The sequence below is a fragment of the Chelonoidis abingdonii genome, chromosome 4, assembly GCF_003597395.2.
Source record: "Chelonoidis abingdonii isolate Lonesome George chromosome 4, CheloAbing_2.0, whole genome shotgun sequence".
NCBI classification, from domain to species: domain Eukaryota; kingdom Metazoa; phylum Chordata; order Testudines; family Testudinidae; genus Chelonoidis; species Chelonoidis abingdonii.
The window spans coordinates 1,649,389-1,663,694 of NC_133772.1; the positions used below are offsets into that span (position 1 = coordinate 1,649,389).

The window sequence follows — 14,306 nt, forward strand, 5'->3', positions numbered from 1 at the left end:
TCCGGCTGGTTTTTTTTTTTGTTTTTTCTTGTGTTCCTTTCGTTTGGAGAGATTGGGTGAACCGATCTCAACATTTATCTCTCCCACTAGGGCTGAAGTGAAGTCGTAGTGAGCGTTGTCCTAAGAACGCGAGGCGTCTGGCTCCCAGCCCCCCATCTCTACACCACCAGCCCCACTCTCCCTCCCCAGAGCTGGGGTAGAGACTCAGAGTCTGGTCTCCCAGCCCCCCACCTCTTAACCACCAGCCCCCACTCCCCTCCAGACGCTGGGAGAGACCCAAGTTCTGGGCTCCAGCCCCCCTGCTCTACCCACCAGCCCCACTCCGGCTCCCAGAGAGGGATAGAACCCAAGGAGTCCTGGCTCCTCAGCTCCCTGCTCTAAACCTGGGCCCCAATCCCGGCCCAGGAGGTGAAACGAGCCAGGAGCTCTGTGCTAAATGTTGTAATGCGCGGTGTCAGGGGACACGGGTTTGGAGGGCCCGCTTATGACTCTCCCTTTCCCTTAGGGGTCTCCCTCATTCTCACCGTGTGGCGTCTCACGGGCGTCCCTCCCAGCCTCGGGGCGAGGCGAGATCAGGCGCCCCACAGCTCTCCCTCGCTTCCATTCACCTGATGTTCAGCCTTTGCGGGGAGTGTGGAAGCCTGGAGAGAATGTGGACATGGCGATTACGCTGGGTCAATGTGGGTCCAGAATCTCTAGCTGGGGGTCCACGGGCCCTCGCTTCCTCTGGAGTCCGTGGGCAGAGGAGGGACGAATTGGTCCATTTGGACCTCCAATACTAGACTATCTCCTAATCATGATGGTATTATGCAAAGCTTTTTAGTGATGGAGAACAACTCATTCTACTTATCCTTTCCCGTTCTTGCGGGCCCTCGTTTTCGACTCACGCCGTACTTCTCACATTTGTAAAGTAGGCAATTAGATAGGTGGGTTTGTCTTGCCTGCGCCATTCTTTGCTCGTGTCGCTGATAACTCTCTCTCTGGTTTAAAATACTATAGCACAAAGACTGATATCGTGTCCAGTGCCTGCCAATCGCACATCAGCGAAGTGATGGGCTGCCGTAATCTGGCGAAGGTCATACTGAGTCGCCACTTGTTCTTCGCACGTGGAACCACCTTATACGGTATGGAGCTATCTTTGCCAGTTAAAAATGTCATTTGCTCTGGAGTGAAGAACTAAACTTAAGGTCGAGTCTATACAGCCTGCATTTCGAGTTCTGGATAAGCCCGCGAGCAGTAGCGCCATTCAGTGTCGAGCCAGGGCTCAGAGCCTTAAGAGGCCAGGTGCTCGCGCTCTCAGTCTTCTGGGAAGCGCGTGTTCAGTCCGTGAGCATGTTATCTGATTGGTGGGGCCTGGCAAGGCAGAGAAGTGGTGGACTCTGTCTGGCCGAACTGACAGTAGAAGATATTGAATTACTTCTGATGCCGTCTCGCATTACCTAAGCAGTGCCGTCAGGCCTATACAGCGTCTAGGGAACAGACAAAGGCAAGACAGATTGAACGCTTGGTCATGTGGGATGGTTAGGGTACGTGCAGGAAGGTTGGCAGGAGGCCAGGTGCAGGGTCTGTACAACAGCAATGGCATCCCTGCTTACACTGGAAGCCATTGTCAATTTGGCCAGTGCCAGAGTCACCTATTGTCTTGCAAAAAATGTAATATGCCAGAATGGCGCTCATGATTCTCGGGCAAGCAGTCTGAGAATCACCTTATAGGGAATACGTGGGTAGGAGTCTCGAGTGACTCCGCGCCCTGGCAAACGTTCGCATCTCGAGTTGCCGGTGGGAGTAGGTCACGCTCGCAGCATGAGAGCCGGCATTCAGCATCCTTTAATGATTTTGGAGATAATGGGCTTAGCTGACCAATCAGTGGACAGGGGGCATGATCCCTACTTGGAGGTAATGGATGTGGGTCAGAGGAGCTCAGATAGAGAATGCCTAGATTCCTTTGGGGGTGATGGCGGCAGAGATCCGGATATCCAAGCTCCCAGTGCTGGCCCTATTGTAATCTCGAGGGAATGGTGACCTCGGTGATCTCATTAGACTTCGTCATTACTTTATTCTGTTAGTTAGGAACACATGATTGTACCATGTGTCTGTCTCTCTGAGAAACTTGAGATTAGGGAGTCGCTACGACTTGCTTCCCTCGTTGCTCAGACGTCAGGGATCCGGTTACCGTGTGCTGGGCCTTGAAGCCCCTCTGTCTCCAGGACCTGCTGCGGTAGCTGTCCCTAAATGGCGGTATGTGTCGAGAGGGGGTCCAAGCTGTGAGCCGTCCGAAGTTAGATCTTGGTCGCCTCCTCATGGTGGGTCCAAGGATGGGCCCTGGCATGGGAGCGACCGCTCCTTGTTAGAAGTTTGGGGCCATGAGGCCTACTCTTGATTGCGCTCCACAGAGGAGAATTATTCGGATGATACTCATAGGCACATCGCCCTGTGCTCTCATTGTTTGCCTCGTTGTGCAGGTGCAGGGACGCTAGAGGATAATGGTGTGTGCTTTGCACTCTCGTTGTGGAAGCGCGAGTGTATGAGATTTTAGTATGAACCTCTAGTCCACTCTTGCAGCCCCTAGGATCCCTTTGTTGTATAAAGGGTATAATGATACAATATAGTGCGCATAGAATCGACGGATCTCTAGCCCCAGTTAGCGGATGTGAGAGCAGCTGTCGCGCCCATGTGCTTCCGCTCAACAGAGGTGTCGCCTTCTCGTTAGCCTGCGCAGAGAGAAGGAGCCTCTGAGGCAGAAGCGAATGACATCCCCCTCCCCTATTCAGCTTTTTCACTCGAGGCGACGCGTGGTCTCCGCTCCCGAATTTTCAGGCTCCGCCGGGAGGCTCTAGCTACTCTCGTTACAAGCTGCCGACTGCCTCTTTCCTGCCCTTCATTTTATGTCCGTTGTGCCTCTCGGACTGTGCTCACCCTTGGCGCCGTTATGTTCGAGCTGTGCTCGTCCCATCATTCCTCCATCCGCTCATTGCATCCAGTGGCGCGCTCAGGGTGGACTGGTGCTTCCGGCATATCATTCGCGCTTCGTCGGACCTGGAGTGAGCATTCTACTGAACCTCATTCGCTCTAGCTATTGGTCTCATCGCCTAGGGGTGACTGTCGGCTGTGTCACTCTGGGGAGCTGAGAGCGAGTGACACCTCAGCATCTATTGCACTCTGACGCCTGGCTCAATACTGATAGATCTTGAGACTTCTTTGAGTGCTATCAGGCCTTCACGCCTGAGTAGTGGCTAGCCACTGATTCACGCACAACTTGAGGCGCAGCTAGAGAGGCAGCCTCTTGGAGCACTAGCGCCCCAAGTCTGGCGGGCTGTTGCCTGAGGTGTGTGGGTCGTGGAGATGTGAGTGCCAGGGTGAGCTGAGAGCAAACCCAGTCCCTGAGCTCACTTTATCTGCAGGTGTAGGTGACTTCTCGGACTTCCACTCTCAGAGGTGAGCAGCGCTCATGCACCACCTCATGCCCCTGCTGCTATACGCCGGCATCTGGTTGTTGACTCCGGGGATTGTGAACTCGCTCTCCGGTGAGTGCTAGAGGCGGATCCACAGTCTTGGCTCTCGCTCGCTCTCTCTCTCAAACACTCTTCGCAGTATCCGCGTGCTGGCTAGGCTCAGCGCAGAGACCTTACTCTGATTTCACCTCGGGGCGTTGCTCTCTTGCAAATCAAGATGGCTGTCGGGAGCAGAGGCTGACGAACCAAGCGCATTCCTCGCCACACTGTGATGTGTTTCTCGCCACCACCTCTCTTTCCAGTGTCGCGACTTCCAAGACTTGTCGCGGAGCACAAGGCTTGAGATCAGAACCAAAGCTGTGCGCAGGGAAACATCTCTGTTCGCGAGGCCTGTAGAAGGCTAGGCTCGACTCCAGATTTTCACGCGGACTGTAAGCGCAGAGTCCAGGCGCGTGCACGCGCGCCATTAGAGTGGCGCAACGAGTGTGGTGACTCAGGATTCACTTCTGTGCTGACAGCGTTAAAGCAGAACCCAGTCTTACCGGTTACCTCGCCCAATTGCATCTCGGAGATGTCGTTCCTGTGCCTGAGTTCACACGCGTCTCAGTGCCGTGCAGAGTAGCATGCGAAGCTCTCCAGTCTCGGCCTAGTCCTCTGTCGCACCTTGCAGCTCGAGAGAGTGTACATCTCGTGGCTTAGCGCCCCGTGGGTCCATGGGCGGCTATGAAGAGACTCAGAACCGCAGCTCTGTGCCTTCTCCTATATGTACGCATCGCTGAGGGTGAGTCAGGGTGGAAAGTCCGCGGTGTCTGATCTGTTTTAAGGATCAGACTAGGGAGGGTAGCAGAACGAACCAGCCCTGCCTACACACAATTGCGCTAGTTACGCGAGTCGTGGGGTGACTCCGGATTCTCCCTCGTGAGCTCCCGTGGGGTGTTGAGTGATGAGAGCGTACCCGGTTTGTGAACACACGTGCAGCACGAGGTAGGTTCGTGTCTCTCCAGATTCACTCTCGATGGTGCAGTTGATAGGACGCAGCAACGCACTGACCTACATCGCTTATAGTATGGTCAATCATCAGAGAGTGTTTTCTCGAATTTGATTTAGGGTTACAGTTGTGCAGACGGTGTCCTTAGAAGTAGATGGCGGAACTGCTAGCCCTGCCCCCATTGCACTCAGAGTGATCCGGATTTCACCCCGGGGAGCTGAGAGCAGAACCCAGCCTGCCCCCATTGCACTCAGGAGTGACTCCGGATTCACCCCGGGGAGCTGAGAGCAAACCCAGCCCTGCCCCGATTGCATAGGGGTGACTCCCGACTTCACCCGTGGAGCAGAGGAGCAGACCAGCCTGCCCCATTGCACTTCAGGAGTGACTCCGGATCTACCCCGGGGAGAGAGAGCAGAACCCAGCCTGCCCCATTGCACTCAGCGATGACTCCGGATTGATGGGGGATGACACCCTCCGCCCCCTTAGCTCCCAGCCCGGACTCACCGCTCCGCGCGGGGGGGGCCGGCGCTGGCCCTTTAAGAGCGCCCGCAAAGCAGCGGGGGTGTCGAGATTGCCGCCGCTCCCAGCTCGCCCCGTGGGGGAGGGGAGGGCCCTTCATATGTGACGTCACAGCGCCCGGGAAGGGCGCTTGCTGAGCTCGATGGTTTTTCCCTTTGTGTCCGGGGGAAATGTCTAGCGAGCCCGGACTCCTGGGTTCTCTCCCCAGTTCTGGGAGGGATGGGGGCTGTGGTGTTAGAGCGAGCGGGGCTGCTGGGGCCAGGACTCCTGGGTTCTTCTCCCGGCTCGGGAGGGGAGCGGTGTGATGGTGGTCAGGCAGGGTGGGGCTGGGAGGCAGGGACTCCGGGTTCTTCCCCCCGGCTCTGGAGCGGGTGTGGGGATTGGTGGTTGGAGCAGGGGGGCTGGGACCGGATCTCTGGGTCTCTCCCGCTCTGGGAGGGGAGTGGGGCCGGTGGCTCAGAGCAGGGGGGCTGGGAGCCAGGACTCCTGGGTTCTCTCCTGGCACTGGGAGGGAGAGGGCGCGTGGGTCAGAGAGGGGGGCTGGGATCCAGGACTCCTGGGTTCTCTCCCCGGCTCTGGGAGGGGAGTGGGGTCTGGTGGGTCAGAGCAGGGGGGGCTGGAAGCCAGGACTCCTGGGTTCTCTCCCCGGCTCTGGGAGGGGAGTGGGGTCTGGTGGGTCAGAGCAGGGCGGGCTGGGAGCCAGGACTCCTGGGTTCTCTCCCCAGCTGGGAGGGGGAGTAGTGTCTAGGGGTTAGAGCCTGATGCTCATGGGTGCTCCCACCGATTTCCACCAGCTGAGGTCCTTTGACTCCCATGGTCACAATGGACCTGGCTGCCTGGCACTGGAGACTGATGTATGTGGGATCCTGCCATCCACATAGTTCTGGGAAACACGAGAAGAAAAGATTTATGTGCGTGTCTATTATTTATTATGTGTATGAAATTGACAGCTGCAGACCAAGATCAGGGCCCCCTTGGGCTGGGCATTCCTCCCCTCCCCCCACCGAGATCAGTGCCCCCGTTGGGCCGGACACTGACAGACCCCCGCCCCAAGCCGAGATGAGGGCCCCGTCACGCTGGGGACTGCAAAGATCTCTCCCCCTGGCCAGAATCAAGGCCCTTGTTGCACCAGGTGTGGCACAGACCTCCGCCCATGAGATCAGGGGCCCTGTCATGCTGGGCACGGCCCGACACAGCATGGGCGCCCGTCCCTGCCCCAAAGAGCTTCTTATCGAAAGCAGGATCCATCTCCCCATTTTCCAGCTGGGCAAACTGAGGCCCAGCAGGCTGCAGTGCCATGGGCCATGCCGGGAGCCAAGGGCAGAGCCAGAGAACAAAGCCGGTGTCTCCCCAGAAGCACTGAGGGAGCGCAGTGCGGTAGCTAATGGACCGGAGACGAGCTCCACATACAATGCTGGGGTGAGGAGGGCCAATGTGATGCTTGGACGTATCCTGCTGCGGCTTCCCCTTCACGGCTCTGAAACAGCATCGGAAAAAGTGGCCTTTGCTAGACATTCCCGTTGGGGTTTTTAACCGTGGGGGAGCCAAACCGTGGGCGCTAACTCATGGCAGACTCCGAGCGGGAGCAGGTCCAGGGAAACCCGAGGCCTGGTGCCCAGGCCCCTGCTAGGAAGTGGTGCCATAGCAGCTGCCCCCAGGTTAAAGATACTTCTTTTCCTAGCGTGGAGCAGCCCTATTTTTCCACACTAGACCTTTCCCCCTCACTGACCACCAGGTAACCCCAGGGACACCCCGTGCTTAGAGACCACGCTGCTCAGTCCGGTGGGTTGCTGTAGGGTTGGTGGCAAATATTCGGAGACAGGATGGAGTAGGAGCAGCGAGGTTATTTTCCCTCGGCATTTGGCCACTGGTGGAATCCTGTGTCCAGTTCTGGTGCCTGCTGTTCACAAAGGACATTGATAAACTGGAGCAGGGTCAGAGAAGAGCCAGAGAACGATTGCAGGGTTAGAAACCTGCCTTAGAGTGAGAGACTCCAGGAGCTCGAGCTGTTTAGCTTAACTGAGAGAAGGTTCAGGGGTGACTTGAGCCTCCCTACAAGGAAAAAAGAAATTGGATCATCGAATGTTCGTCCGCCTAGCAGACTCCTAGCATCCTGTCAGTCTCAAAGAAGGCTGGGATCTTTATGAGGACAGCAAAGCACTACGCATTTTGGGAAGGGCTATTAAACGTTCACGGTTTGAGGCAAGCTCTAGCTATGAAAGGCGAGGAGACCAAATGCAGTGAATTTTCCCAGAGCTGCGGGGTTCTCATACCTTTGTCTGAAGCTGCTGGATTTAGCCTGTTTCAGAGAGTCGGCTTAGCTGGACCTTGATTCCAGCTGGGAAAGCCCAAACTCACACGGAGAGCGGGACAGAGGACGGATTCTTTTCGTTTGTCGGCCATCTGAGAAATCGGGGGATCCGGGGGGAAACGGTTTCAGGTTGAACTGAACACTTTTTGGTGAATCGACAAGTCCACAACAATCATCCCTGGGACCCAAAACTTATCAGTTTTCAGCCCTTTTTTCCTACCTTTAAAAAAACAAAAAGAACAGAAACAGAACATTCCAAAAAGTTGTCTCTGGGTCGAACAATGGAAACGTTTTGGCTTGGGAAAAGTGTTTTGATTCAGTTTGGAGCACTTCTTTCTGTTTCTGGAAGGAAACTTTGAAAGAAAAAAAGATTGAATTGAAAACTGGAAACATTTTATTTTGCAAAGGTCAGAAGGAAAACGTTTGTTTCAATTCCGTTTATTTCAGCCTCCCTGGTGGTTCCCTTCTCCGCCCACCCCCCTACCCCAATGAGCAGTAAATGTCCCTCGCAGGCTGCGTTTTAGGCTAAACAAGCCAAGCTCCTGGTTCTCCAGTCCCCTGATCCTCACAGCTGTGTCCTTCTCTGCACCTGGTCCTTCATGTTTCAACGTGGGGAACCCGAACTGGACACAGGATTCCAGATGAGGTGGGATCAATATTTCCTGATCTCAGCCAGGACTATCTCACCTCACCCATCCTAGGATTGCTTCGGCCTCTTTCCTGGCCGCATCCCACTGGTGGCTCATTGTTGTCCTGCAATCGACAAACACACCCACATCTTTCTCCTCCCATGTCATTTCCATCCGAGGACCCCTCGCCCCCAATTCAGAGCAGCCTTTCTCAGTATTAGTCCCTAAGGCTACGACCTGGCATTTTGTCCTATTAAATTTCATCCTGTTTCTATTACTCCTGTCTCTCCAACTCGTCCTCCACTGTATGAATGATGTGCACTCCCAATTCGTGTGTCATCTGCAAATTTCATTAGCGTATTCCTATTTCTTGTACCAGGGTAATTAAAGTTCTGATCCAGGTCAGCCAATCCAATCTCCCATTCTGGTGCTGGCCATTGTTGGAGAAGAGAGAATGTAGGATGGCCTTTGGCCCAGCCTGGCCAATCCTATGTCCTGTTCGGTTCTGGCCATCGTGGGTGAGAGGAGGCTAGGCTCAATGGTCCTTGGTTCTGATCCAGCCTAAAACTGGACCTCTAAGAGACGTGCTCTAGCTAAACCACCAGATATGGTCTGGATATGGGAGTCATTGGGTGCGGAGTCATCCAGCTGACATGGCCCCTGAGGCCAAGCGAGATGGGCCCCTCTAGGTGGCCCTCCATAATGACCTCCTTCAGGCTGTGTGGGTCCTGCGGTGCCTCACCAAGTGGGAGCTCTGCCCAAAGTTCTTGCCACACTCTGGGCAGCCGTAGGGGCGCTCGCCAGTGTGGGTGATTTGATGGCGCACCAGGTCGGAGCGCCAACGGAACTTCTTCCCGCACTGGCTGCACCCGTAGGGCCGGTCCTTGCTGTGGGAGGCCCGGTGCCTGGCCAGCTCGGAGCTGTGGTAGAAACTCCGGCTGCATTGGTGGCAGCGGTGGGATCTCTCTGCCCCATGGATTCGCAGATGACGGGTGAGCTGGGAGCCCCGGGAGAAGCTCTTCCCGCACTGCGGGCACTGGTGAGGTTTCTCGCCAGTGTGGGTCCGCTGGTGAGCCAGGAGGGCAGAACTCTGGCGGAAGCTCCGGCCACACTGGGGGCAGAGGTGAGGACCCTGGATTGGGTGGGAACCAGACGCGACATCAGGGTCACGGACATGCGGGGCAAGTTCCCTCAGCGGCTGGGGGACATCAGCCCTACCCTGACTCCCAGGGCTCCTGTCCCCAGTGGATTTTGGGGGGCAGGTGCGGGGCACTTTGCCTTCTTTTGGACATTCCTGCTGTGGCTTCGCCTCTTCCATTATGGCTCCTGCTGAGGGATGAGGAATAGAGACCAAGAATGAGGGGAAGCGAGACAATCAGATGGTATCTCCTTGCCATACCCACAATCCCCAGCCCCGCGACGCCTGCTGTTCTTACCCACAATTCCCTGCCCCGTGATGCCTGCCATCCTTACCTGCAATCCCTTGCCCTGAGACACCTGCCATCCTTACCCACAATCCCCTGCCCCGCGACGCCTGCCATCCTTACCCACAATCCCTGCCCCACGCCGTCTGCCTGCCATCCTTACCCACAATCCCCTGCCCCGCGACGCCTGCCTGCCATCCTTACCCACAATCCCTGCCCCACGACGTCTGCCTGCCATCCTTACCCACAATCCCCTGCCCCGCGACGCCTGCTTCCTACCCACATCCCTGCCCCGCGATGCCTGCATCCTTATCCACAACCCCTGGCCCCTCTACGCACCAGTCCCCTGGGGCTGGTGTTAAACCTCCTTCATGTCATGTCCTGTCTGTTCCCCCTCGCCAGCCCTCCCAATGACAACCCAATGCCCCCATGTATTCCACCACCCTCTGCAATACTCACAGTGCCCCGCTTGTCCCCCCAGCCCCTGTGGAACCCTTGCCCCAGTGGTGGCTTTTTCCTGGAGGTATTACCCCCAGGACCCAATCTTCCTACCCGGGGGCGGCTGGGGCTCCTCTTGGCGGGATGCAGGGTAGCTCATGGAGGCCGGGCCGGCTTAGTGTTGCCCCCTCCTGGGATGGGTAGTGGGCTTGCAGAGTTTCCATGATGCTCCCGCACACCCGGTGTCTCCTCCATGCTGGTTTTTCCACCTTCACCCGCACAGTGACCTGGGAAGGAAGGGAAGGCGTCATGCAGAAACAGTGGTTAGGTGTGGGAATAACGGGCAGGGAGTGGAGTGACAAGGTTACACAGCCATGGGACCATGACCATCAGTCATTTCCTGGTGGTGCTGCAAAGGCTCATGGGAGTCACAGAAAACAATACCCAGGCTCTCCATCCCTACCCACAATGCCCATGCGGAAGCACCTGGCCTGACCCTCACTCCCTGACACAATGCCCGTGCGGGAGGCACCAGGCCTGACCTCCCGCTCTCCCTACCACAATGCCCTGGGGGAGGCACCTGCCTGAACTCCCGCTTCTCCCTACCCAAAATGCCCTGGAGGGCACCAGGCCTGACTCCCGCTCTCTCTACCCACAATGCCCTGGGGAGGCATCTGGGCCTGACCTCCCGACTCCAACCTTACCCACATGCCCTGGGTGGAGGCACCTGCCTGAGCCTCCTCAACAATGCACCTGCGGGAAGCACCTGCCTGACCCTCCACTCTCCTACCACAATGCCCTGGGGGAGGCACCTGGCCTGACCCTCCACTCTCCCTACCCACAATGCCCTGCGGGAGGCACCAGGCCTGACCTCCCGCTCTCCCTACCCACAATGCCCTGGGGGAGGCACCTGGACTGACCCTCCACTCTCCCTACCCACAATGCCCTTGGGGAGGCACTAGGCCTGACCTCCCATTCTCCCTACCCACAATGCCCTGGGGGAGGCACCTGGCCTGACCTCCCAATCGTTCTACCCACAAAGCCCCAGGGAAAAGACTAGATTTCACCTTTGCTGTCCCTATCTACAATCCACACATGGGGTGACAACAGCACCTCTCCTGCTACCCTTTCAACTCACCTCCCGCCCCTTCTGTTGTCCCCCTGCCCCAGGGGTCACCCCCACCCCACCCATCTCCACTGCCTGGCGGCACCGGGCTTGTTCCACCATGGAGATGTCAACCCAGTAAGACGAAGTGCCACGGCCAAGCACCATGTGGGGAGGTGTTTCTGATGCCCAGGGGGCTGGTGACCCCAGGGCCTGGCTGGGCACATCGGGGAGGACAGGAGGAGGCCAGTCTGTTGCCTGTGGCGGCCCCAGATGGCTCAGTGTGGTCAGACGGTTCTTCTCAGGCTGTGATTTGGCACCAGGCCATGGATTAGATGCCCTCCCCGCCCCTGCACCTGCTGCTCCCAAATCCCGGCCTCCGGCCGAGCCCGCTGGAAGCCCTCGGCCAGGGCCACGGCCTCAGCGCAGGTCTCAGGGCCTCGTTCCCAGACCCAGCTCTGCATCTCCCCTGGCAGGATGCTCAGGAACTGCTCCAGGACCAGCAGCTCCAGGATCTGCTCCTTGGTGCGACGCTGGGGCTCCAGCCAGCGGCGGGAAAGCTCCCGGAGCCGAGCCCAGGCCTCCCGTGGCCCACCAGCCTCCTGGTAGCTGAATCCTCGGAAGCATTGGCGCCACCTCTCTGCCGCAGCCTTGCCCACTCCCAAGATGGCTGCCTTGCCAACACCCAAGATGGCTGCTTTGCCATAATCTTTGGTGTCTCCAGCCTCCAGGCTGCGGTATGCCTCGCCACTGAGGGTTGGCGTGAATTGTGTCTGTTGATCTTCCAAGATGGCAGCTTTGTCCACTCCCAAGATGGCGGCCTTGTCCATTCCCAAGATGGCTGCCTTGTCTGCCCCCAGAATGGCAGCTTTCCCATAATCCTTGGCATCTACAGCCTCTAGGCTACGGTAGGCCTCGCTGCTGAGGGCTGGCATGAATTGTGTCAGCTGCTCTCCCATGATGACTGCCTTCTCATAACCCTTGGCATCTCTGGCCTCTAAGGTCCGGTAGACCTCACCAGTGAGTGTTGGCGTGAGATGCGTCAACTGCTCTCCTAAAATGGCCGGCTTGTCCATTCCCAAGATGGCCTCCTTGTCCACTCCCAAGATAGCTGTCCTATCTGCCCCCAAAATGGAAACTTTCCCATAATCCTTGGCATCTCCTGTCCCCAGGCTGCGGTAGGCCTCACCACTGAGGGTTGGTGTGAGTCGTGTCAACTGCTCTCCCAACATGGCCACCTTGTCCACTCCTAAAATGGCAGCCCTATCCACCCCCAAAATGGCAGCCTTCCCATAATCTTTTGCATCTCCAGCTTCTAGGCTGCGATAGGCCTCACTGCTAAGGGTTGGCGTGATTCGCATCAACTGTTCTCCCAAGATGCCTGCTTTGTCCATTCCCAAAATGGCTGCCCTATCCACCCCCAAAAGGGCTGCCTTCCCGTATTCCTTAGCATCTCCACCCTCTACGCTGCGATAGGCCTCGCTGCTGAGGGTTGGTGTGAGTCGAGGTAATGGCTCTCCCAAGATGGCTGCCTTGTCCACTCCCAAAATGGCTGCCCTGTCCACTCCCAAAATGGCAGTCTTCCCATAATCCTTGGCATCTCCAGCCTCTAGGTTGCGATAGGCCTCGCTGCTGAGGGTTGGCGTGAGTCGCGTTAATTGCTCTCCCAAGATGGCTGCCCTCTCCGCTCCCAAGATGGCCGCCTTCACCTTTCCATAATCCTTGGCATCCCCTGCCCGTGGGCTGTTAAAGGCCTCGCTGCCGAGGGTTGGCGTGAGTCGTGTCAAGCGCTCCCCTCGGGGCCATGGGCAGGCGTCGGTTGTTTGCCCAAAGAGGGCGCTGTTGTCTGGCAGCGTGGGGCTCTCCCAGGGGGGGAGAACTTCCAGGGGTGACCGTTGCCCCCACCAGCATTGGGGTGTCTCTTCAGGCCGGGCCTGCTGAGGAGCTGCCCACCTCAGCAGCTCCCCGATGGTCCCAGCCTGCACCAACCATGGCGCCTTGCTGGCTGCCTCCCACTCCCAGCCTGGCTCTGGGCCTAACGGTTCGGGCTCCTCCATTTTCACCCGTGGTGCCATCGTCTCCTCCAGTGGATACAGGAAATGGAGGCCCAGGGCTGGGGGAGGCACCTCTTGAGTGGCAGCCATTTTCTTAGCCCAGCGGGGAGACGGTAGCTGACTCTCCACTCCGACTCTTGATCCCCAGTGGTGACTCCCTAGTAGGCCAGTTGGGAACCTCCAGGCCACTGGCCTTGTCCCCACCGGGCCTGTGCTGAGGTCACTTGCTGTACAGCTGATCCCACCGCTGACACCAGCTGGGCCAGATAAGATGATTTGGGGTTCTAGGAGGAACACGCCAGCTCGTTCCTGCATTGTAAAGGAGGAACAAATGGCAATGAGCATAGAAATGAGACAGACAGGAGAAAAGGGGTTGGGGTCCTGTGGTCAGAGCAGGGAGGGGCTGGCACTGGCAGCCAGGACTCCTGGGTTCTATGCCCAGCTCCCGGATTCCTGGGACTGTGAGAGATTCCCAGTTTCATTCAAAATTAAAAGTTTTGAATGAAACTAGCCTTTGTAAAAACAGAGAAAAGGTTGAAAAGCAGGAGCTCCAAAGGTGAAGAGAAAGCCCCAACCGCTGTTAGTGAGTTAAATAATATTGTGGTTCGTAGCCAGTTCTCCAGTTCAGTGGGGACACAGGGCTGGTCTACACTGGAGGGGATCGATCTAAGATACGCAACTTCAGCTACGTGAACAGCCTAGCTGACGTCGAAGGATCTTAGATCGATTTACCTCTCGTCCTCACCGTGCAGGATCGACGGCTGCGGCTCCCGCTGTCGACTCCACTACCGCCGCTCACACTGGTGAAGTTCTAGAGTCGACGGGAGCGCGTTCGGGGATCAATATATTGCGTACAGCTAAGATGCAATATATCGATCCAAGAGAAATCAATTGCTACCCGCCGATATGGCGGGTAGTCTCGATGTACCTTAAATCATGATCTGGTACAAGCCGGGTGGGCCATGGCGCAGAAGGACTGTGCCTGGTGCTGTGGCAGGGCCTAGGGAGCACGTGCTGGGACCTGAGCTGTAGGGTGCCAGGTGCTGTACAGACAAAGAAGGCAGTGCTGGACTCCAGCCCCACAACCCATCATACCCCACTTCCTTCCCAGAGAACCCAGGAGTCCTGACTCCCAGCCTCTCACCCCCCAGCCCCCATTCCCCTCCCAGAGCTGGGGAAGGAACCCAGGAGTCCTGGCTCTCAGCCCCCCCTGCTCTGAGCCCCCAGCCCCCACTCCCCTCCCAGAGCCGGGAGAGAACCCAGGAGTCCTGGCTCCCAGCCTCTCACCCCCCAGCCCCTATTCTCCTCCCAGAGCCAAGGAGAGAACCCAGGAGTCCTGGCTCCCAGCCCCCCCTGCTCGGACCCCCCAGCCCCCCCTCCCCTCCC

At 57.4% G+C, this 14,306-nt stretch overlaps 1 protein-coding gene across 1 annotated transcript in view; it reads right to left on the reverse strand.

Moving 5' to 3' along the window:
• LOC116840194 (uncharacterized) overlaps nt 1-13,226 on the reverse strand; it is a 31,608-nt gene extending 18,382 nt beyond the window's left edge. The window contains exons 1-3 of the mRNA XM_075064681.1: nt 11,223-13,226; nt 9,947-10,048; nt 8,642-9,031 (exon numbers count right to left, since the gene is read on the reverse strand). Coding sequence (XP_074920782.1) covers nt 8,642-9,031; nt 9,947-10,048; nt 11,223-13,010 — 2,280 coding nt within the window. The 5' untranslated portion in view covers nt 13,011-13,226. The remainder of the gene's footprint in view (nt 1-8,641; nt 9,032-9,946; nt 10,049-11,222) is intronic.
• Nucleotides 13,227-14,306: the final 1,080 nt, after the last annotated feature.